The sequence below is a fragment of the Nipponia nippon genome, unplaced genomic scaffold, assembly GCF_047370975.1.
Source record: "Nipponia nippon isolate SJK-2023a ecotype South Korea unplaced genomic scaffold, ASM4737097v1 scaffold_7, whole genome shotgun sequence".
NCBI classification, from domain to species: domain Eukaryota; kingdom Metazoa; phylum Chordata; class Aves; order Pelecaniformes; family Threskiornithidae; genus Nipponia; species Nipponia nippon.
In genome coordinates, this window is record NW_028262391.1 from 20,946,639 (window position 1) to 20,968,782 (window position 22,144).

The 22,144-nt window shown below is 37.0% G+C and overlaps 1 protein-coding gene across 8 annotated transcripts in view; it reads right to left on the reverse strand.

The window, feature by feature from the left end:
* The window catches only part of ACSL3 (acyl-CoA synthetase long chain family member 3), a 53,069-nt gene that overhangs the window by 17,363 nt on the left and 13,562 nt on the right, over positions 1-22,144 (reverse strand). For all 8 annotated transcript variants that reach the window (XR_015700483.1, XR_015700484.1, XR_015700482.1 and 5 more), the window contains 4 exons: positions 14,932-15,353; positions 8,384-8,561; positions 2,002-2,111; positions 560-698 (listed from right to left, as the gene is read on the reverse strand). Coding sequence is in view for 5 of the 8 variants with exons in the window: in XM_087739565.1 (XP_087595691.1) it covers positions 560-698; positions 2,002-2,111; positions 8,384-8,561; positions 14,932-15,282 (778 nt within the window). In the remaining 3 variants the exon portion in view is untranslated. The remainder of the gene's footprint in view (positions 1-559; positions 699-2,001; positions 2,112-8,383; positions 8,562-14,931; positions 15,354-22,144) is intronic.

The following is a 22,144-nucleotide window of genomic DNA, read 5'->3' on the forward strand; positions in this document are numbered from 1 at the left end:
GGAAATAGATTTAAAGAAATTTACATAGTAGATTGATCCTTTCAGAAATGCAATAAAAGTGACCAGGTTCTATCAGATTTAAAAGGCTATTTTACATTTTGTTATTTGTGAATTTAACAAAACTTAATGGTAGCAAATTACTGATGTCATTTGCTATAAAATGCACAATAATTTTCCCTGTGTGCTCTGAATAACCTGGTTTTAATATGTCTGATCATAAGAATGCTTTCTAAGTTTCTACCCTGGCCTAAATACTTATCCTAAAAAATTTTTCTTCAACATGTGACGCTTGTTGTGGAGAAGACAGTTTTTATTAAAAGCATTTTACTCTACTCTATTGAAAAACAAAAAAAAAAATCCCACACCCCAAAATCCAACCACAATCAAATGAAAAAAAAAAAAAAAAAACCACGCACAGATTTTATTGAAAGAAAAGCAGATGATAAAAGGTTAATCACTGCATATTTTTTTGAGCTCTGCAATTTCCCCAAGTTTACTCAACAGAGTCAAAGAAGGACAACAAATGAGATGACCCAAACAGAAAGAAGAGATAACCTACCAGTATCTGCTTTGGCCCCCATAGCTTGCACAGAAGCCATAGTGTGAACAATGACACCCTTGGGGAACTCTGACCATGTTGTTGGTTTGCCATCCACCGTAATAATATGTCGCAGCAGTGGAACTTGAGAAACAATTTCCTGTGGAAATGAACATGTGTTCAGAAATCAAACATGAGGTTTGTGCCAACAAGAAGGAAAAAAAAAGAAATCTATCTACTGTATACATTAAAAAAAAAAAGGCATTGACACAAAATATCTGAGGATTTAAAATATCAGAGGATAAACTTGTCTAGCTCAAACAGCTGCAAAGCTTGAAACTTTCCACATTTAGATTCGCAGGACCAATTGAACTTTTCACTTACAAGTCCAAAAACTTTTCCAACCATTTACTGATCTGGGTCTTATTTCAAGAAGAGTCCACAAATAAGACTGCAAAGATCTGTAGAGATAATTGACCTTCCACTCTCATAGAACACTGAGAAGAAAAGGTCCTGGGCAGCTGGTGACACCAAACTCACAATAATTCTTATGTTGCTCCTTGATTACTATGCTATTTAAAATAAGCAACAGCTAGCAAAAATACAGAAAATTATTAGTTAAGCACTAGTTAAGCATTTTAAACAAAATGTGAATTCTAAGACAATTATCAGTGTTTCAGTGGAAGAGGAAGAAATCGTTATCATCCCTAGCAGAAGAAATTCATCCTCTTAGTGCAAACTGAAGTAAGTGTGAATTATATATATACTATCAGTCTAGTTAAAAAAAAAGTTTGGGAAATTCTCATTCAAAATTCAGCAATAGCGCACCATTTTTATTTAAAATGGTTGTCTTATGTGAAAGGTCTAGTTCCCCCAAAACACATCATGATGAAACTCATGCAGATTTGTTGTTTCACTTGTGTATTCCATCTGGGTCAGCAAGTCAAAAAAGTTTTTTGACTGTTCGCAATGTTTAATAAGCTTTCCCCCGCACTGGAAAACAGCTCTAACTCTTCAAGCACCCATCTTTAGATTTAAGAGCCATTCTCTGCTGGGAAAACATCCAACAATAAATCAGGAGGATGATCACATTTAGCTATTCATACACAGTTCATACATTTTTCTGTTCTTCCCATTTGCTTCAACTGTTAAATTTATAGGCACTAAATCCACCCAGAAACCATAGCAGTTTCTTGTAAAGGTGTTGTTCCAGGCACCACTGCAGTTCTTCAATAGCGCAAATTGCTCATCCTGTTCTCCAAAGTCATTGAGGAGCCTAAATCCCACTGAAGGCTAACTATGTTTTTTTCTGTAGATGAAGACACATACAGAAATCTTATTCTAAAAAAAGTGTCTGCCTTATAGAAAGGCAATACATCATTGTTCTGTACAATGGAACCAGGCCTTTTAACAATAATGAACAGATACCCTGGAAAGAGGTAGACAAAGAACAGTTTTCTGACCTTCAACTTTGTTTGCATCAATTCTTTACTAGTAATGATGGTGGTCACCTCCGTTTCATTCAGCCCATGTACTATTGCTGGGCCTCCCAGAGTAGCATACAGAGTAACAACTGAAAGAGAAAATGCAGCGGGGTGGGGGTGTGGGGGGGGAAAATGGTGAATCTCTATTTTACACTTTCAAGTATAGCTTACAATAAAGGGATGAGATTAGCCTATTCCAAGTTAGGCAAAAGAGTAAAAATATTTGTCAACGAATATAAAGGTGGTATAGTTCTATGCTTTAAAAAAATACATATTACATGGACTTAAATACAGCATAATTTTCAGTTACTCCCAGAAGGAATAAAGAACAACCATCATCTATGTGACTGTTTACTATTTTTCAAATTTTTCAGACCATTTTTCAAGGTCTAACTAGAGATACCAAAACCACATTACCCTATGTAATTCTCTTCTAGATCTACTCTTGTACCTTCATGGCTTCTACCATTTTAAAAGTAGGCATCTGTTCTCAGTTTAATACACTGTTTAACAGTCCTCTTGTACGCAGGAAAGAAACAGCTTTCCTTTGCATGACTTCTGTTTTCAGAATTCACATGCTCTGTTACTAGCCTTTTACAATTGACTGCTAACAAGAAGTTATTGTAACATTGTAACACATCATCAACAGATTAAGTCTCACACTCAATAATGAATTTGTGACTATCATATTCTCCCACCTATTTAAAACAACATTTTTTAAAGGTTTAATCATCACAATCATTAGACATTGAACTGACGTCATGAGAATACAGAACAGCAAGGAAAGAAAATATTTAGGAAATTGACTATTAGAAACACTGTTTCCTGTATTTAAGGACAGCTCACTAGTGATAGTGTTAAACCACAATCATTTCATATTAACAATTTTTAAATCTTATTTAATTTCTTGCCATTTTTATGTGAACTGCATGGGAAAAGACAGGAAGAGACTGGGGAAGAAAAAGGCAGCTCAAAAAGGTAGAGAGGTACTGCTCTCAAAAAAATAGTAATTTCTTATTTTCCAAGCAGAATGCTACACAGGGGCATCCCAAAAAAGTGGTAAGATCAACACAATCAATAATTACAACATCAGTGCTGGAAGTTTTGGTCACATCAGGTATCTGAATTTCTTTTGTATTTTAGTCTGGATTTAGATGAATACTTAAACAACATAACTATTAAAACAAGACACCCCATTGTATGTTAGGGCTGTAACTACACTATATTCACTGCAGAAAAAAATAAAAATAAAATAAAAACAAACTCTGTTGTATTCTAAGATTTGAAATCCAGGGTGTTACTAACCCAGTGCAGCATACTAAGGAGGAACTCAAAAGCAGTTTTGTTACAGAGAAAAGTAAATAGTTGACCTCTACTTATTTTTCCCTTGTTAAAACAGTCCATCATAGTTCAGAACTGTTGCAGGGCAAATGCACATGCACTGTGTTTTCTTTAATTTGGTGGGAGCAAAGTCCAGAAGAGTGCCTCTACTAGTTCCCACGAGCTCTCTCTACTTACTGCAGTGACCCCTGTTATATAAACATCTAGCAGAAATTCAGTTTCCCCAAGCCAACAGGCACAACCAAGATGACACACCGCCTGGAAAGAGAAGTATAATCTCCAAAATAACGATTTATGTAGTTGATTACTCATCTGCAAAGAAGTACACCAAGGACAACTTAGAGCTATATGACAGACCCCAAGAGAAACAGAGGTACACCATTTATATGATGCTGTACTGACATCATGGAGAAAAAAAACAAACACTGAGCAATTACTCTGATCTGTGAAATTCTCACTTCTCCACACTGGCACCTAAAACTTTTTCAGGCAAATCTGGAAGTTTAGGTAGTTTTTCCTCTCCTTTTTCTCTTGAAGACATACCTAGAAGGGATTGCCTTTTGTGTTCGTCTTTACACATGCAATAGTACAAGTGAGTCTTTGATATCTGGCCTTCTGCTAGGAATACTGCTCTGAAAGTCTGGCAAAAAGAAAGATCTCAACACCACTAAATTTGCCACCTAATACACAAGAACAAAGCCTTGCCCTAAAGAAACAAATAGAACTTTTGCCATTTATTTCAATGTAACTAAAATGTTAAACTGAGTTTTTCAGCATCCATCATACATAAAAAATAAAAAGCAAAGTATACCTTTAAAGGCTTCAGCCAAATCAATTCTGACACAGCCACTTCTGCTCAAGCTTCAGGAAGGCATGATTGAAAAATGAAACATAACCTTTCCTATTTATTTCATCATTTGGTTATACACTCAGGTGTTTTATCTGCCCACACTGGTGAAGAGCTCTTCACACAGATGAAGAGGAGATAACTTTGGAAGAAAATCTGTTTTCATGTTGGTACTTCTCCCCATCCCCCAATTTTTTGAACTAGCAATCCCACTCGACCTACTGTTAATACAAGACTTAGATAGGTTCAAACAATGTAAAATTTACAATCAAGTAAGTATGTCTAATCATAAAACCACTTGTTTGTGCAAGTAATCCATAACATAAAAATTACTTTCCCCATTTTAATTCTGTAGTACAAAAGGCATTCTCTCCAACACTAGGTATGAAGCAGATGAACCTGCTCTCTTGGCATCCGTTCTGGGCACGTACCATCAGATTTAATACACTTCACATTCAGAAAGAATGTCACAACACTACCACAGCAGTTAGCTGTTGTGAAACTTGTAAACTGAAAAATGATAATGTAAGTCATTTAGCAATATCTTACCACACTACTTCTTCAACATCATCTGAATGTTATAATTCATTCAGCAAACCAACTATGTGAATACTGCATAATAATATCATCATCTGCCAACACACAAGTCAGCCAAGTTCACATAAGATGACATACAGCTTAGATGCTAAATACCACGTCAGACAGTGTGCCGAAGCACGTCTCAATAAGGAAATTTAAAACATTAATCCAACAAAACCAAAACCACATGCACACTATTCTACACATGACATGCATCTGCTATCGCAGATTTTTTTTTTTCCCCTTCAAATTACAAAATCTTCCTAGGATTTCTAAGTGTACTTCACTTCCAAAGAAAAAATAATTGATACAAGCCTTTGACCTTTATTCCCCGGATAGTCACTAGGAATCTAACAGATCCCAAATGTGATAAAAGGGAACTGACACAGCGTATTATGAGACATATCGTTTAAAAGCAACACAGGCATCTCATCTGAGAACAGCCTGTGCGGATCTCTGCTCTGGCAGGCAAGTTAGCAGCAGTCACTCACTGAAGAAAGGACCAAAAATATCACTGCATTTAGGCTGCCAGGCACCTGGGAAGATCACCTGCACAAAACAGTTCATTAGAGCAACGTGGTCAGGGCCACAGCCAGTACGGTTTTAAGTATCTCCAAGGATGGAGATTTTGCAACCATTCTAGGCTCCTGTTCTGGTATTTAACCACCCTCACAATGAAGACGTTTGTCCTAATATCTAATCAAATTTTCCTGTGTTTCAACTTGTGCCTGTTGCCTCCAGTCTTATAAAAACACACCTTTGCGCGGAGTCTGGCTTCATCCTCCCTGTACACTCCCATTAGATAGTTTTAGACAGGAACAAGATCTCAACTCACTTATCTTAATGCTGAACAGACCCCGCTCTATCAGCCTCTTCTCATATGTCACGTTCTTCAACCCCTTCAGCATCTTGGCAGCCCTCCACTGGACCCATTCCAGTACGTGAAGGTCTTTTTCTACTGGGAAGCCCAAAACTGGGCACAGTACTGTAGACGTGTTCTCACCAGCGTCCAAATGCAGGAGAAAGACCACTTCCCTGGACCTGCCTGCTACACTCATGCTACTACCACCCAGGATGCTGTTGGCCTTCACTGCAAGAAGGCACTGTGTACTCATGGTTGACTCACTATCAACCAGGACCCCCAGGTCCTTTTCTGCAAAGCTGCTCTGTATCCAGTTGTCCTCCAGCCTATACTGGTGCATGAGGTTATTCTAGCACACGCATAGGAATTTGTAACTGCCTTTCTTGAACTCCATGAGGATCCCGACAGCCCACTCGTTCAGCTGACAGGCCCCTCTGAGCATCGGCCCTGCCCTCCAGTACACTGGCTGCTCCCACCAACTTGCTACAGGCTGTGAGCTGCTGTGTTTACACTCTGTCCCATCATCCAGATGTTCAATAAAGACATTAAACAGTATTGGACTCTGTATCAATCCCCAACGGCTGGTAGCTAACTTTGTCCTGCTGATCACGATCCTTTCAGCCAATGGACCAATGAATTTTCCATCCATCTTACCAGCTACTCATCCAGTCTCTATCGAAATAGTTTGGATGTACAGATACTACAGGAGACCATGTCAAAGGCCTTGCTAAAGTCACAGCATACAACATCCACTCTCTCCTTCTCTGCAGAGCCAGTCATCACACAAGGCAAGCAGGCTGATTTCAAAACAGTATGGGCTAGGGCGGTGCACCTTCTAACCAACTCCACCCTTAAAACTGAGGGAATAATACAGCGTAAGGGTATACACAAAATAACCACACAGACCCGCAGTAAAGACTCATTTAAATGAAAACTGCTATATACTCATGAACATACGGCTTCTCAAACTGGAACAGACTCATGCTTAGAGCAGAGAGGGACCATTTAAGATACAATTTTCTTGTTAGGCTTGCTTCCAAAATCTGAAAAAAGTCTAATTGATATACATCTTTAGTGTAGGTAGGTAGGAATTTCTGCACATCTGGCTTTTACAGCCCATCTCTTACTGAAGGAGGGTAAATGTGGCATGGGAGAGAAGAGGCCAAACCTGTGAGGAACAGCAGCTTCTAGAGTGCCCTATGGGAAAATGAGAAATGTCCCCTCTGAGAACATCACAGAACTCAGCCAGGCTGGGCTTACAGTTAGACAGAATGACATATTAAGGAGTGATGATGAAACAGACATTTGAAAACAATTCCTATACCAAGTTGAGATCAGCACTCGATAGGTTTCTCAGCAAGAAAAATAGGCCGAGAGCTCCTATGCATATCCTTGTACCTAGACTCAGACTAGGTTACAGTATACAGCAGGCTTTCCACCGTGGCAGAGGTGTACCTCGGACACAGCTGTGGTCCTCTACATGACTTGAGTGAAAGGGGAGCAGACTTGGCTTTGCATTTGTCTCTGCCCTGTGCTGTGAAGTGAAGCCGTGCAGTGAAGCTGTGCAAGGACACCTCCAGCCAGTCTGTCCTATTCTGCCACTCCTCAAAGGCACCTCCAACACAGCCTACAACTGCCCGGTGTACACATCCTGCCAAGGAAGCACCTCCTCCTCCTTGAGCAGATCCAGCTCTGCCCCAACACAGTTAGTGGTCTCCACAATAAAACAGCACAGGACTAAAGGATAAGTAACTAGAAGTTACAGAATGGGACTAAGACTGTCATCAGACAGAAGAGCCCAAAAGACACTTCTCTTATGGTCACTCCATGAGAGAATGCGGAGTATCGTCCAGGTCAGAGAACCCAGTCTCAGCCCACTGCCAGGGTTAAGGATCCAGTTAGTGTATGACTAAACCAGATACTGTGAATGAGAGTGAGACTGACTTTAAATAGCTCACCAAAACTAAACACAGTCTTACGGTTTTTGAAGCAATAACTAGGACTCAAGCTTGTCCTTAAGCGTAGTCTCAAATCAGCATTCAGGTTAAATTAGAATGTATTAAATGACGTGCAATGGAGTATGATGAAGTCAAGAGGTAGAGAGAAGAAAGAAAAATATAAAAATACAAAAAATTATATCAGGCTCAGCCTAAGGTTTGAGTTAAAGAATGACTTACAGTTTGGTAAAGGAGTTACTAAGCAGCTTTTTAGTTTGAAAGAGCTGCAAAGTAACTTCAGGACTTACTCATTCCTTTTCATTTTTTTTAGATATAACAATACAATGGACTCTAACCAAAACCAAAATTGAAGAGTTGACAAAATATCCAGTTAAAACAAAATTTACAGGCAGAGATGACAGTTTGACGCCAACTCCTGAAACTTAGTCAATGAATTCATGTGTGATTTTTGTTTGGTTTTAGAAATTTGGAAATATGTACTGATTTGAGATTAAAAGAAAATAAACCTCTCACAAATTCATTGAGCAAGATACACTTACTGAAACCTTACTCCAGCTGCAAACAGATACACGTTTCTCCATTCAGTAAGGCGAAACACTGCAAAGTGCACAGTCTCTACCTTATGCAGTATTTTTTATTTGTAGTTTTAAATGCTCCATATAAACTTTATTTAAAGTTTTCTCAGTGTGTAAAGTGAAGTAAGAAAAAGGTTTGTTTTCAGATTGTGGTGTAAGATCAAACAACAAAAATATTTTAGGAAAGACGCATACTTACGCTGGTAATTGCACATAAAGCAGGCCTGCGCTGCAATCATCCACTCAGCTCTAGTCTCACAAAAGATAGCAATGTTAGTCTTTGGTTGCTGACCCAATACTGCTAAGCCGTTTCCAAAATTAACAGCTTTAATGTATACATCTTCATATGAAAGCCAGGTGTACTTGCCAAGGATGACCTAATAAGAAAAATAAATTCAACTTAGAAAACAAAAATCCTTAACACATGTCCTGCTACATCTTTATCCAGGTGGAGAAACCACAGATGTTTGAAGTAAAAGTTGCTTAAATTCTAAAAGCAGTGTATTCGAGATAACGAATAATATTCTTGCCAATAACTACACGGGCTGTGGAAGTTCCAGAACAAATACTGCAATAACTCCATGCACGTTATCACCTCAGTTTCTGTTTTCACATTAGGAAAGCACATGATTCCCACCGTATTTCATAGCTTCAGAAGACCTCCAAAAAGCTGTGGTTATCTGACCCATATGCCTTTAGATTTTTTACAAAGGTTTGTTTTAAATAAAGGGTGACAAACACTAGCTAGTACAATACATACTCTATATTTGCTTTCTTAGGTATTTGGGCTATGATCCTCCTATACAAATAGGATACCTAGGTGTTTACTCTTATAAAAATACAAAAAAACCCAGGGAAACTGGAATCCAGAAAGCAGTATATCAATGGGTCTTAAGTCAGAAGTTGTGAAATCCCCCTCCCTTTGTTCTGAAACAAATGTCAGGGGGAAGAGGAGTAATCTTTTTGCCCTTTTCTACTGCTAAACAAAAGCGGGACAGAAGACTAGACTGGAAATTACTGGCAAATCTCAGTACTGAAAAGTCATGTGGAAAAAGTTAAGCAATCTCACTTTTCTTCTATATGGGAAAGCTGGTAGACAGTAAAATTGGATTTGAATTTACAGTTCATTGTCACAGATTTCTATGTGTGCACTTGCACCTTACAGTACTATTTTCTCACTGAGTGATAGGTTATTTCTTTGATGACATCCTAGAAATTTTCATATACAGATACAGTACAAAGAAGATGTTTTGCACTGAAAAAACAGACTCAAATTATTATACCTTACCTGTCTATTTATACAAGCACCTTGACAATTTTGAAAACTAGTTTTTATTAGTTAAGTATTTCGGACATTTCTTTTGACTACATAGCATTAGTAATAAATGCAAGCAAACTATTTAAAAAAAAAAAAAAGGCTAGAAAAGCAAATTTCTCCCTCCTCCCTCTAATTCTGTTTTCCAGATTTCATTTATCAACTTTAACTAAATTTCAAACTTGTGGGCTGTAAAACCTAACAACTTTTTGGCACGTAACTACATTTCTAATGAGTCTGTATTTCCACATCCACTTCCTTAATAAAATGAATTTGAAAATCTCTCTCAAACTCTAATAGAAAAATAAAATCTAATCGATTTCTTCTATCAATACACTTTTTCAAACTGCTGAAGTTTACTATTGGGTAACTGAGCTGTACCTACTACAGCCTTGCTGCACATTACTCATTAACCTGCTTGTTTAATAGGACAAACCTTTCTTAACTCAGGACAGGTATATGTGCAGCTGCTTGGAAAATTCACAAATGTTTTCATGGAAAAGTATCATTTAACAAAACCGAAAAAACACTACTTGCCAACAATAGCAATAGTTAGCAATTTCACCAGAAAACAAACATTTCTCACACAAATATCTGCTCAGGTTTTCCCGTTGTATTTACAGAAACTCAGCTTCATTGGCAAATAGAGCCAAAAACCTTACTGGAGAAGAAAAATCACATTGAATTTCTCTGCTGTAACTGGTGAGAGAATCACAGCAGAACTGCTGCCTGACCACATCCACAGCACCGTGGGGCAGAGGGCTCACATGCTACCCGCGCTCAGAGGTATGGCCCCACAAAGAGGAGGACCTGGGAGTTCCTTTCCATTTCAACACACCAAGATATTCCTGGTGTGGAAAACTTTTACTGCTGCCAAAGAAAATATCGCACTTCTTCCTGTCCCTCCAAATTCCAGTAATTTGGAATTTTAATTCCAATTTGGGACATTTTTCCCCCAAACACAGTATTTTTAGCAGACTTGGAAAATTCTTGACAAGCTCATCAGTTGAAAACAATTCACAGAAATTAACTGGGTAACACCCTTTCCACCATGACACTCTACCTACAGCGTGGCCTCAGGGATGCTGCTCTCAAATAATTAGGCCAAGAAATACAAGCAGATTCTTGTTACTGTTTCTGGTAAGTTTGCCAATCTGTAAATGAACAGGTTTTGGTAATTCCCACCATTCACTGTGTAACTCACTAAAGTTGAAATAATAAATCATTAAAGGGTCAAAAATGGATCTTTCTGAATAACACTTGTGATTCTGATTTTTTTTCCCTTTTTTATTCTCTTAAATAATTTATCCTCATTGTTTAAACAAGTTTGATATAAATTAGTGAAAGAAGGCCTTATTGGTGCTTTCCTTTCTTAAGAGGTTAGAAAACCCACAGCAAGTAAGTATAGCACTGTTATAGTTATTTTTCTATATATAGAAATATATTTCCGAAGAACACTGATGTGTGAAAACAGATGAGAAGACGTTTTTCAATGCAGCTACTTTCAGTTTTACTGTTCCTACTTCCTTCCATACATTTATATTCCTGTCGCCTTCCTCCCCATACCCAGCATTTCTTCTCTATTCCCTCCCTGTGACATATTAATATACTGCCTCTGTCCATATGTCCCTTTCTTCTGCATTTCCCTATATGCTTCTTTTGCAGGACACAGAGCAGGTTATGGTTTATCTCATCCTTCCTTATGTTTGAGTCTCCAAATCCATCTCCCTTCTTGGCCTTTCCCTCAGTAGCTTTCACTAATATTTTCTAATGTACAGCTTCTACTGTAAACAATTGTTAAGACTGATGTTAAGTGCTATAATCTTTTAAATGTTCACACACGTTTAATTTTACAACTTTCAGAACTTATTACTGCTAGATAACTACTTACATATATCAAGAAAGTAACTGTCCAAGAGTTTGCAAGAGAAGTGCCCAAGAAGTCAAGATTATTGAGAATTGATTAAACAGGCACAAAACCAAACACTAAATCAGAAGAGACAGCACCTCTGAATGTTTCTGTCGACATACTACATTAAATGGAAAAATGCTGCCCTCTAGTGCACCAGCTTTTAAACACACCTAAACTGCAAGTTATAATAAAATATTTATCTATTTAATGCATTGGAAAATATCAGTACTGTATTAATATTTGGAAATCCAGAAAAGTATAGAGATTAAATACTTGCTGCACAGTGAACATTTCGTTAATATGGATTTTAGGGCAACCACATTCAAATTTTTAGGTGAAGGTGCCATAAAATGTTCTCAAAAAAGCTGCAGGCACACGTAGAGTCATTAAACTACCTGATCTCAGTTACCTTTCAAGGTCTTCCTAAAAGTAGCTTATAAGGCTTGAAGAACCTTGACTACAATTTGGAAAACACTGACCATGAATTAAATACATTTCCTTATGGAAAGCACATTAAAAATAATACAAAGGAGGTTATTTGAAATGTCCATTTTTGGCCTTTATCACATGAAAACATGGATTGCAGCTGAACACTTCTGAAAAACCCCACCCTAAAATATTATTTACAAAGCAGCGCATGTTTTTCAACATCATAAGCTACTCTTTTACTGCTCAATGACTTGGCATGGCAAGAATCTTCCTGCAACTTCACAGTAAGTTTCCTATCAGCTGTAAGGAGTAACATTCTGAATTCCCAAGTGCTTGCCCATGTGCTTACTGTTTCACCTAAGTCTCATAGGCTTTAGATACATTACTTTCCCCTACCAAAATCATGTTTATTTTTCCCCACTTTGTCTTATTTATTATGTTTCCATTAATTCTGTTCTTGGTTACAAACCCTTTTTAAAGACAGAACAAAACAAACACACGCGCCCAAAAACAACAAAAGAACACACACACACAAACAAAGCAAAATCCACATACCAACATATATAAAAGCAAGAACATGACAATATAACCTATAACTAAGACAACATAAAATAGTCAACCAGCAGAATAAAGTTCATCTTTTGGGCATCATAAAATTTAAGCTCTGCTTAAATTAATTAATTTTTCCAATTAATTACATCTTAATCTCTGAAGTATTTTCAACATTATTTTATCCTGACTTAAATACGTATTTGATGAAATTAATATTAGGTATGCTCTCCAATCCATGTATTAAAGGACATTACAGAAGGGAACAGAAAAATGAACTACATATGAAATACTACGAAATACAAAGTGAGCAGAAGCAAGTATTTGTATTTTATTACCATCCATTACTTTCTGCTACTTTGGCAACTACACAGGAATAAATAAATCTTTTGAACAATGTCATATCATAAAAATTCAATAAATTACAGATTATCTGGGATATCACTGTTCTCAGAATAAATTAATGTAGTATCTGATCTTAAAAATGTTAAATATCTAGCTTTAAATAATTTTAGCTAGAAGTATGAGTACACTTAGTTCTCCTAAGAATCAGACAATTATTTTGAGATATGTATTTACCCCATTAATGAATCATTAATTAGGCTAATCTAGCCCACTGCAATTTGCACAGAGAGACATTTTCTAATAGGTAATGCAATTCAGTACACAGACCCATGATCTACATTCAGATCTGCCCCTGACTTGCAGATGACCTCAGAAAAATGCATCAATCATTCCCACCACTGTGTTCAATTTCTGAAAGGGAAAAAAATAATTAACAAGCTTTGCAACTCCTGTAAGGCATAGAAATTATATGCATTACATCTAAGAAATAAAATTGTCATGTACCTTTTTGAAAAGTTGCACCAAATAAACCTCAACAAGTTGCCTTTACTAAAGGGAACCAGGCAATAAAAAGATACATGTTATGAAAGACAAAAATGAAAAGGAAAAGAACCCTGACATTTAGGATCAACAAAGTATCTTGTGAAATTTCACGATTTTTCTCACTTGCCAAAATATGTCACGAGCTATTAAGAAACACTGTATTCCTTAATGGAAAAAAAAATTAAAAGTAGACTTATGTGATAATGCCACAACTTGGAACAAAATACCACGAGGGCAAGTATGGCAATTGACCATAATGAACTGTTGTGTCAAGCTTAGACAAAATTACCTAAGTTAGGTAATTTCTAAGTCTAAATACTTAGAAACAAGTAATCTAAGTAGGTTAACACCAACATTCTTCAGCTTTCCTATATTCAGAACACTTTGCTTACATAATGGAAAAGGCTAAAACTCCTAAGTTCAAGCCTTGCATTACTAATTATGCTTAAAAACAGAGCACAGATCATGGGCAGCCAAAATTCTGACGTGTGCTCAGAAGCCCGCTTTGTACAAGATGAACTTTCTGTTTCTTTATAGGGCAATAAGGCAGCAAAACGTGCATCAAGAAAGATTATACGTACCCATTTCTCCCAGCATTTCCTTCATACTGAAAAATTAACTCCATAGCTGGAAGTTTCACTAACAATTAAAGCTTCTATGAGACTTTAACAGAACTAAACTTTGCCATGTATTGTGATATTAACCAAATTCCACTTTAAACATTATACTCCTAGATCAGAATTAAAGCTAGCAGTATTTAAGGAACCCTTTATTATATGAAGACAGAAATTTTTCTTCTGCAGGAAAACTAATCTTAACTAAAAATTGTCTTTATAGCGTGTAGTTAACAACTTTAATACAGAAGTGCAGACCTTTAACACATATCCGCACATATACACATGTCCTGTTAATGGTACCTTGACTTGCTTCTTCAGGCAAAACTACATTTTTAAATGCCTCTAAACAAATACAAAGCAGCAACTAATAACACAGGCCTGAACTTAAAAGACTATAAAAAGTCAGTCCCTTGAAACAACAAAGTTTTACATTGAAATTACATTTCCCACACACACCATGATTACAGATGAGCAGAGAAGTAGTTCACCTTAAAGGAGATTGGGGGGGGGGGGGGGGGGGGGGGGAAGACTCTTCCAATTAAAGTCTGTGCAATCCTTTTCCAAACAAAAATTTCATTTAAGCCCTGAATTAACAGGGCAAAACAGTAAATCCTTAAGTTACAGTTAAGTTTACTGGAAAGGCACATCTGAGTATAGGCATCTAGTAATTTTTCTATATTTATCTGATTCTAGTTCAGAATAACACAAAGGGAGGCTTTTTTTAATTCACCTAAAAGGAAAACTCTGAAGCCAGTTACATCATCAGCTAACTATTAAAAACATTTGCATTTTTCCTTTGGCTGAAACCATAAAAAAGGATATCTACTCAAGAACGCAAAAAGGTGGTTCAGATTTGTTTTAAATGCTGAGTAATGAAAGGCTGGGAATTAGGTAATTTAACTCTTTTCATGACTATTTAATCTAAGTAGAGAAACTTATTTTTTCCCCTCGATTTGCTTTACTGGACTAGAAGTGTTGCAAAAGAAAGTAAACACATTTTGAAAAAATTCTTGAAGGCAGACTGCAAAAAGACTTACCTTTTTAAAAACTTTTCCTGATGGCTGGATTTCATCTTCCTCTTTTAGGATTTCACGTGTTCCCAAGAGTTTTTTGTCCTTAAATTTAGTTTTAGCATATTTAAAAACTTTGTCGAGTGTATCACACCCAGGATATAAAACTGAAGCTAAGCAATGTAGACTGTTAACAGATCTGTACGCACCCCCAGGCTTATTATTCACAGGTTTGGCTTTAACCTGCTTGGCTTTTGCTATAGCCTGCCTTGATCCTGAAAATATGTACCACGGAATGTAGGTTACAAAGGAGTACACCAAGATTATAAAGTTTATAAACTGTAGAAGAACAGGGTTGATGTTATGCTTCAACTTCATTTTGGCTGCTTGAGAAGGTTACAAGGAAGAGTTTAGAAACATGGATCAATCAGACAGGCATCCAAAAAGACCTGAAAAGAGAAAAGAAAATATTACAGGTAAACTCTATAGCTGATGGCAAGGGGGTTATTTTCAAACATATTATTGCAATCCATATCAAAGTAGGTCTTTTTATGCAGAAATCAGGCTAAAAGTCTTAACCCCTAACACAAATGAAACAAGACACTGATACATGAGGAAAAACTCTTCCACTCCCATTTAACAGACTGCAGTACTTACTAATATTTTTATTTCTTTGGATGCTACACAACACTAACACAGAACCTAAGGAATTCAGGACCTCGGTTTATAATTAAATGACATGTGAATGGCATGTATTTATCTGAAAATGTTACGTGATCATACAATTTAAAAGATCCTCTCCAACCACATTAGAATACTGACGTGTATCTTTACTAGCAGTCTTTATGACCTTTGACTGTAAATCATCAACCTCCATACAAGCCCTAAGAACACAAGTAATGCCACAGCTCTGTACCTGGGAACCCCAATCACTGAATTTGTTGAAATGCTTTCCAAGCGTTATACAGACTGGGACACCTGTGTAAGAGAAGGAAATGGCACCCTTCTTCCATGAAGGCCCCGCATGCAACAGAACTGCTGGATCTTTTATTCCTAGGGACTTCCCATCAGTCCTACAATTCAGCCACAGTACCAGTACGCAATGGGCAGACTTGTTATATAACTATAACGATAAGTTAACTAATATTTGATAAATACTGGAAAATGGCTTAGAAATATCCCGAAAATCCTAGCAAGACCAGTATGAGGAGATGTGTAACTTTTTCCAGAGTCCGTAAGGATGCCAGGACATTCACTCTGACTTTGTTTAAAGCATCATTTATCATATCTAAAAACACAATGGTGCAACTTTCTAATGTATTCTACTGTGGAGGCAAGAAATTATGCCATCTATCTAAAAGATTAAAAAAAAAACTCAACAAAATGAAGTCATTATGGAAAACAGGGACATTTGTCGTAATGGCTGAAGATTAATTTCTGCAATGGTGAATGAGCTACCAGTTATAAAAATCAGTGTTTTGCGCCTAAAAGCAAAATGAACTATAAATACACTTCACTCAGTTAACTTTTCAAATGTATTGGTACAACTGCATTAAAAGCAACACCATGAATCAAGCAACTAATAATGATGTGTACATAAGATGCACAACTTTTAAAATTTACTTCATTTAGAAAGAGCTATCATTCCTAAGATACAGTGCCAATACGATATTATTCTTTGCTGATGTCTTACGTTGAATGACTCTTGGAAAACCCTAATGAAAAGAAATTTTAGTTGAAAAAGTAATGTTTAAAATGTGTAAGATCCTTGAGTAGTAATGGAAAGAAACCTTGCTTCATGAAATCTTAGATTTGTAGGTCCTTTTGGGAACAGATCAATCTAATATTCCTCATTTGTAGGATGAGATTAATTCCACCTTTTTCTAAACCGTACAATTTCTCAAAACTCGAAGCAAAACTATTTCACCATCAACTTATTCCTTAACAAGCTGCTGTAACCTCATCATTAACACTGCATCGTTACAGGCAGTTCGAAGGAATCAAGCAACTTCAAGGTCTATTCTGCAAAGCACCCAGAGACACATATCCAAATAAAGCACAGGAGCTCCCACAATAGGCACTTACTGAATCAAGCAGCAGAGGGCGAAAGGGATTTAAAAACCTAAAAAAAAAAATTTGAACTGTATATATTTTAATTTTCCAATCAAAGGCAAAAAGCAATGACAAATTAAAAAAACCTTAAATAGGCTAAAGGGCAAATTCAGTAATCGTTTGAAGAGACTTATGTTCTTAGGCTGTCACTCAAGGATACTTAATGGAAATAATCATGTGCCAGCCAATAAGCTACTGCAGTCCAGAAAAATTATGCTGTTGTTGATAGCAGCATAGAACATGATGTTTTAAAGCTGAATCCAGAGCTCACACAGCAAAAGTTTACCCATTTTTCAAAAAGGTATACATTGTACTATAACTTTGTCTGGCCCAATGTGGGGGGAGGACACATTTTTTTCCTCCTTATAAAGCTGGAGAACTTCTCTGTGCCGACAAAGTAGAAAAAACAGAATTTAACCAAACACTGTTACAAGCAAAAATGAAGGCAACTGATTTAATACCTTTTGGAAAATTGTTCTCCAAATAAATTCCCTGTCTGACAAACAATTGAGCCTGTCCAAAAATGTTCTCTCTGGGTTTCATGACTTTCCCTGGTTAGAGAGGCACTGAGCCCTTCTAGAACAGCAGCTTCCCATTTGACTTTGCAGTTATCCCAACAGCTTTATTCCTGCCTCAGAAGGAGAGGAACCTTTTCCACCATTTCTAAAATAACCACGTCTCATGTCAAGCTCTCTCTTCTGGCTTATCTGAAGACTTGCACATAACCCCCAAGCCTGGAAATGTTTGCTTTGAATTGCAAATCATAAATTGTGCTATGCCCACCCCTTCATAAAGGCTGCATTGCAAGAAAGGGTCTAAGGAACACTGCAACAGGACAGACTAAGGGGGAATATTTCAGAATGTCACCCCGGTTCAGAAAAGTTAGCATCCAGCTCTAGAACTCTATTCTGATGTACATCTGTTACCCTGAGTAAATTGCTAATTATTTCAGTTTCTCCTTCAGTAAAGTGAGGCTGTTACAAGTCACCTATTTCAAAGTTTCCTTTAAAATTAACACTTATAAAAATATTTTTTCACTTAAAATGCAATTTTTAAGGATAAAAAAAGTATTTTTGCAAATGCAGTTTCTTGCCTTAATGGCCAAATAAGACTTCATTTTTCTTTGTTTAAAATCTTAGGAGATAACAAACTTTAGCAAGAGAGAGTGCTCCTGTGCCAGTCTCTAACAATCTGGCAACTGATTTCAGACTGTGATATTTACAGAGCATCTATGCTTGTAACTAATTGTAATCATAATTACAATTGTAATTACCACTATAACCGGGAGTGGGAAAAGTGCAGTCCCTTTCTGAACAAGCAAGAAGAATATATTCTAGTATTCTCATTAGAAGGATAAGTTCCAATATCTTTGTAGGGTAATGGTTCTAAAGAGAGGTGAGCCACGACACAAAGGAAGTTTCTTGGTGGCAATGTAAAGGCTCCACCTCTTTCCCCGTATAACCGAAGAACACAAGATGCATATTTGTTTGCTATGTTGCTGAAGAGAAAAATTCAAGGAAGCAAAGGAGATGCATTGTTTCAGTTTAAAATGCCTTCATCCAACAGAGTTATCACTGCCATTCCCAGTGTAACATCTAAGTCAGCTAAATGGATCACTAAGCATCCAATAAAAAAAAAAAAAACCAAACCAAAAACATTTTGATGACAATGTAGAAGCAAAACTTAACCCTAACTTGAGACTGCAGCGCTAGCAGTAAGACAATTATCTTTTTCTTTTAGTGCAAGCAAAACCAATGAAGCTGAACATGACAGTAATTTTGGTTTTATTTTTTTTTTTAAAATAAAAGGTCATTTAACCTCTGCCCAAAAATGCAGTTTTAATGACATTGTAAAAGAAAAAGATTGCTATCACTAAGATACAATGTTTGTACATCCATTTTTCTCTGTAACAATTCCTATTTTGAACCTTTAATGTATGGTATTTTAAAACCTCAAGATGAAAATACAAAACTAATAATCAATTTGTAGAACTAATCTGAAAATGAAAACTTCTAGGGAAATTTTCAAGGTTATATAAGATTTGAAAGACTTGAAATGGATGCACTGTTTGCTGTTTAATTTTCTGCCTTTAAAAAGCACCCAAAAAACCCAAAACAAAACTCTCTGAAAGACTTAGTGGAATACTATACTGGGGCTTTAAAGTATCATTGAAATACAATTTGTGGTCACCTCATTAGTTTTGGAAGTATATGACTGCTTTTGACCATAAAAAGAGCATAAGTGAACTCAACATCTTGGGGCAGGGAATGGAAAACAGAGGACAACAGGACCCTAAGCAGTTTTAGTAAGCATTAGTTAGACTATGACACTGCGAGAAAGTCCACTGCCTTTATAATACCGGAATTTTGTTCTTTGGTAACTCCTGCTTAATCACTGACAAAGAAAAATACATGGCACATGAAAGTATCTTTAACTTAATGGTTCGGTCTACAGATCAGCTGTAAACACTCAGGTTCTTACAGAACATGCATCCGTTCTGGTTTCACATAATCCTGCTGGGGTTTTTGAGGAATCAGCGTTCAAACCCTGACTAGCAATGCAGGAAAGGTTGGCAGATTAAATCCTGGAGGAAAGAGCTACTAATTTACGCAAGAATACAACTTATAGAAAAACTGTGCAAGTGAATGTTTCGGCACACACATAATAGCTGTTCAGTTCATATGTAATTCTGTTTCATGAAGCAGTCACCAAATGGGAAACGGTAAGATCACAAATAAAAAGTTACACACTTTTTTCAACAGCAAAGAGAAGCAGCAACCAGCACACTCATTCGTGAGTCTGAAGTAAACTAGCAGTTTTCAGGACTGATCCTGCTTTATACATAATCAGTGATTTAGCCTGATATACTACTTATACTAATACTGTTACACCCTTTAGTTTTAGAAGAAAACTTTTGTTAAATGAGGAAAAAAAAAATCCTTAAAGGAATGTGTTTACTAATTGACCTGCTTATAATAATTACACTACAATAAAAGCATGAATTAACAAGAAAAAAACCTTATGCAACTTCTCATCGGGGCAGGTACAGGTACAACAGCCAATACAAGATGTTCCCATCTCAGTTTACTCAACAGGAGCTGTCACAGGCAACTGCATGAAATCTAATGGAAAATCCCCATTAAATATAGCAATTATAAAACACATCCTCTGTTCTTTCACTTGTCTTTTATTATAAATAAATAAAACCTTTTGCTCATCTAATACTGCACTGTATCACCTTGGTGAGTCTAGGCCCACTACATCTAAATTAAAACCAGCTGTAACACACAACATAGTTAGGCATAGTTCGTACTCAAGTCCAGTATAATCAAGGTGGCTGGAAGAGCATTAGTTGAATTCACTAGCTCATGCTACTTGCCTCCCTGACAAACCCTAACTCCCCAGCATCTTTTAGTGTAACGCTAGTTCTACCATTTGGCGTGGAAAAAATGTACCTATCTTTGTATAGCTATCTATGCAGAGAGTGCATTTCAGCCTGAGCAATAAATACTCCTGGACACTTTATAAAAAGACTACATAAAATAGTAATCGTTGACATATTTTTATTGACTTTGCTCTACTATACATTAAGGTTTTATTTATTGTTCTTTGCAGAAAGAAGTCTTACTTAAAAACCTGTGACAGCAATTCACATTTAAAATATGCAGCAAATGTAAACATTTTGTACCTATTACCTGTCTGCAAATGTTATTACTTACACACCTATTCAGTTCTTATGCAGATAATCTTTCCCAGAAAGAAGTTTCAGTGGATTGACTATTTGCTGCTTGAGGTACGGATGCTCACTGCCCCATTTCTTGACTTCCATGATTTCACACATACTAATTAAACAAAACCAGACTCAAACTCAGAGATTCCAAGATACCCTTGCAAAAAACCATTTCCATCAAGAATTTATAGTCACATGAACACATTAGATTTCTCTTACAGTGAAACTTGCAAGAAGAAACTGATTTGTTAACATTCACAGAAAGGATTAAAAGGTTATTTACAGGGTTAGGCTTTATTGGACAAAGTAACTGAGTATTTTCATCTATTGCCTGATATCTTCATTATAAAAACTAACAATCTGAGTACTCAATATAACAAAACCCATAATACAGAATTTTACCCGTATCAGAAATTAGCCTCTGCTAGTTTACATCTAGACTTAAAAAGCAGTATTAACAACCCTAAGGAAGGAGTTTTTTTTACTACATCTGGAATTCGCTATTAGAGCTGCCAGTGAAAACATTTCTTTGTTAGCATTCAGCAAGTGAGCTTTTCTTTTACAAAGAGATCTAAAAAACCTGAATTACTATTATCCATTTATAAATACTCATGCACTCATCTATATAAAAGCAGAAAAGAAAACCAAATGTACACGAAGCAACAGCCTATGCTTCACAAGGAAACTCCCTTCACTATGAAGCGAGGTAGAGCCTGACGGAATGAACAGTGCTGAGGAGAAAATCCTGAATGTATAGCCATCTAAGCAGAAGATCTGTTTTGCAATATGGATTTAAGACATAGTTACATTTGAAAACAGATGTTCCTCACAGCTACAGCAGAAGTGTTTTCACACATTTCTTGAAACGGAGAAGACGGAAATCCCAACAAGCCCTAAAGAATGGTAGAAATGATGCTTTGGTCCCCAGAGAAGAGCTGGTGCTCAGCACGTTTTCCCGAATTTGAAGTGACTGCAGCATGAGCACAAGGACCCACCTCAGCTCCCCAACTCCCCCTCCCTGCTGCCTTCCGCAGCAAGCCTCTGCTCCCCACCACCTCCCGCATCCCCAGAGAGCCGCTGCCCTGGGACTGCTCGCGGGACCTGCGTCACTCCCCGGGGCCCAGCTCCTTCCAAGCCATCCTGGCGGTCCCCTCTCCCCAAGCCCAGTGGTTTCCAGGCAAGCACAAATGCTGTCCTTGTCCCCTGCTTGCTTATTTTGCAGCCTTTCCACCCCTTCATGCCACCCTTTCCCAGGAGCCTGGGTTTCAGCATCACTTCTAGAGCAAGAGATACCTTCCATGCGTGCCTCAAACATCCACAAAGCCCTTTACCAGGAAGACCTGAAACCCTGTTCCAAAATGGACTGCCTCTATTGAGTCAAGATGGGAACAGACCCAC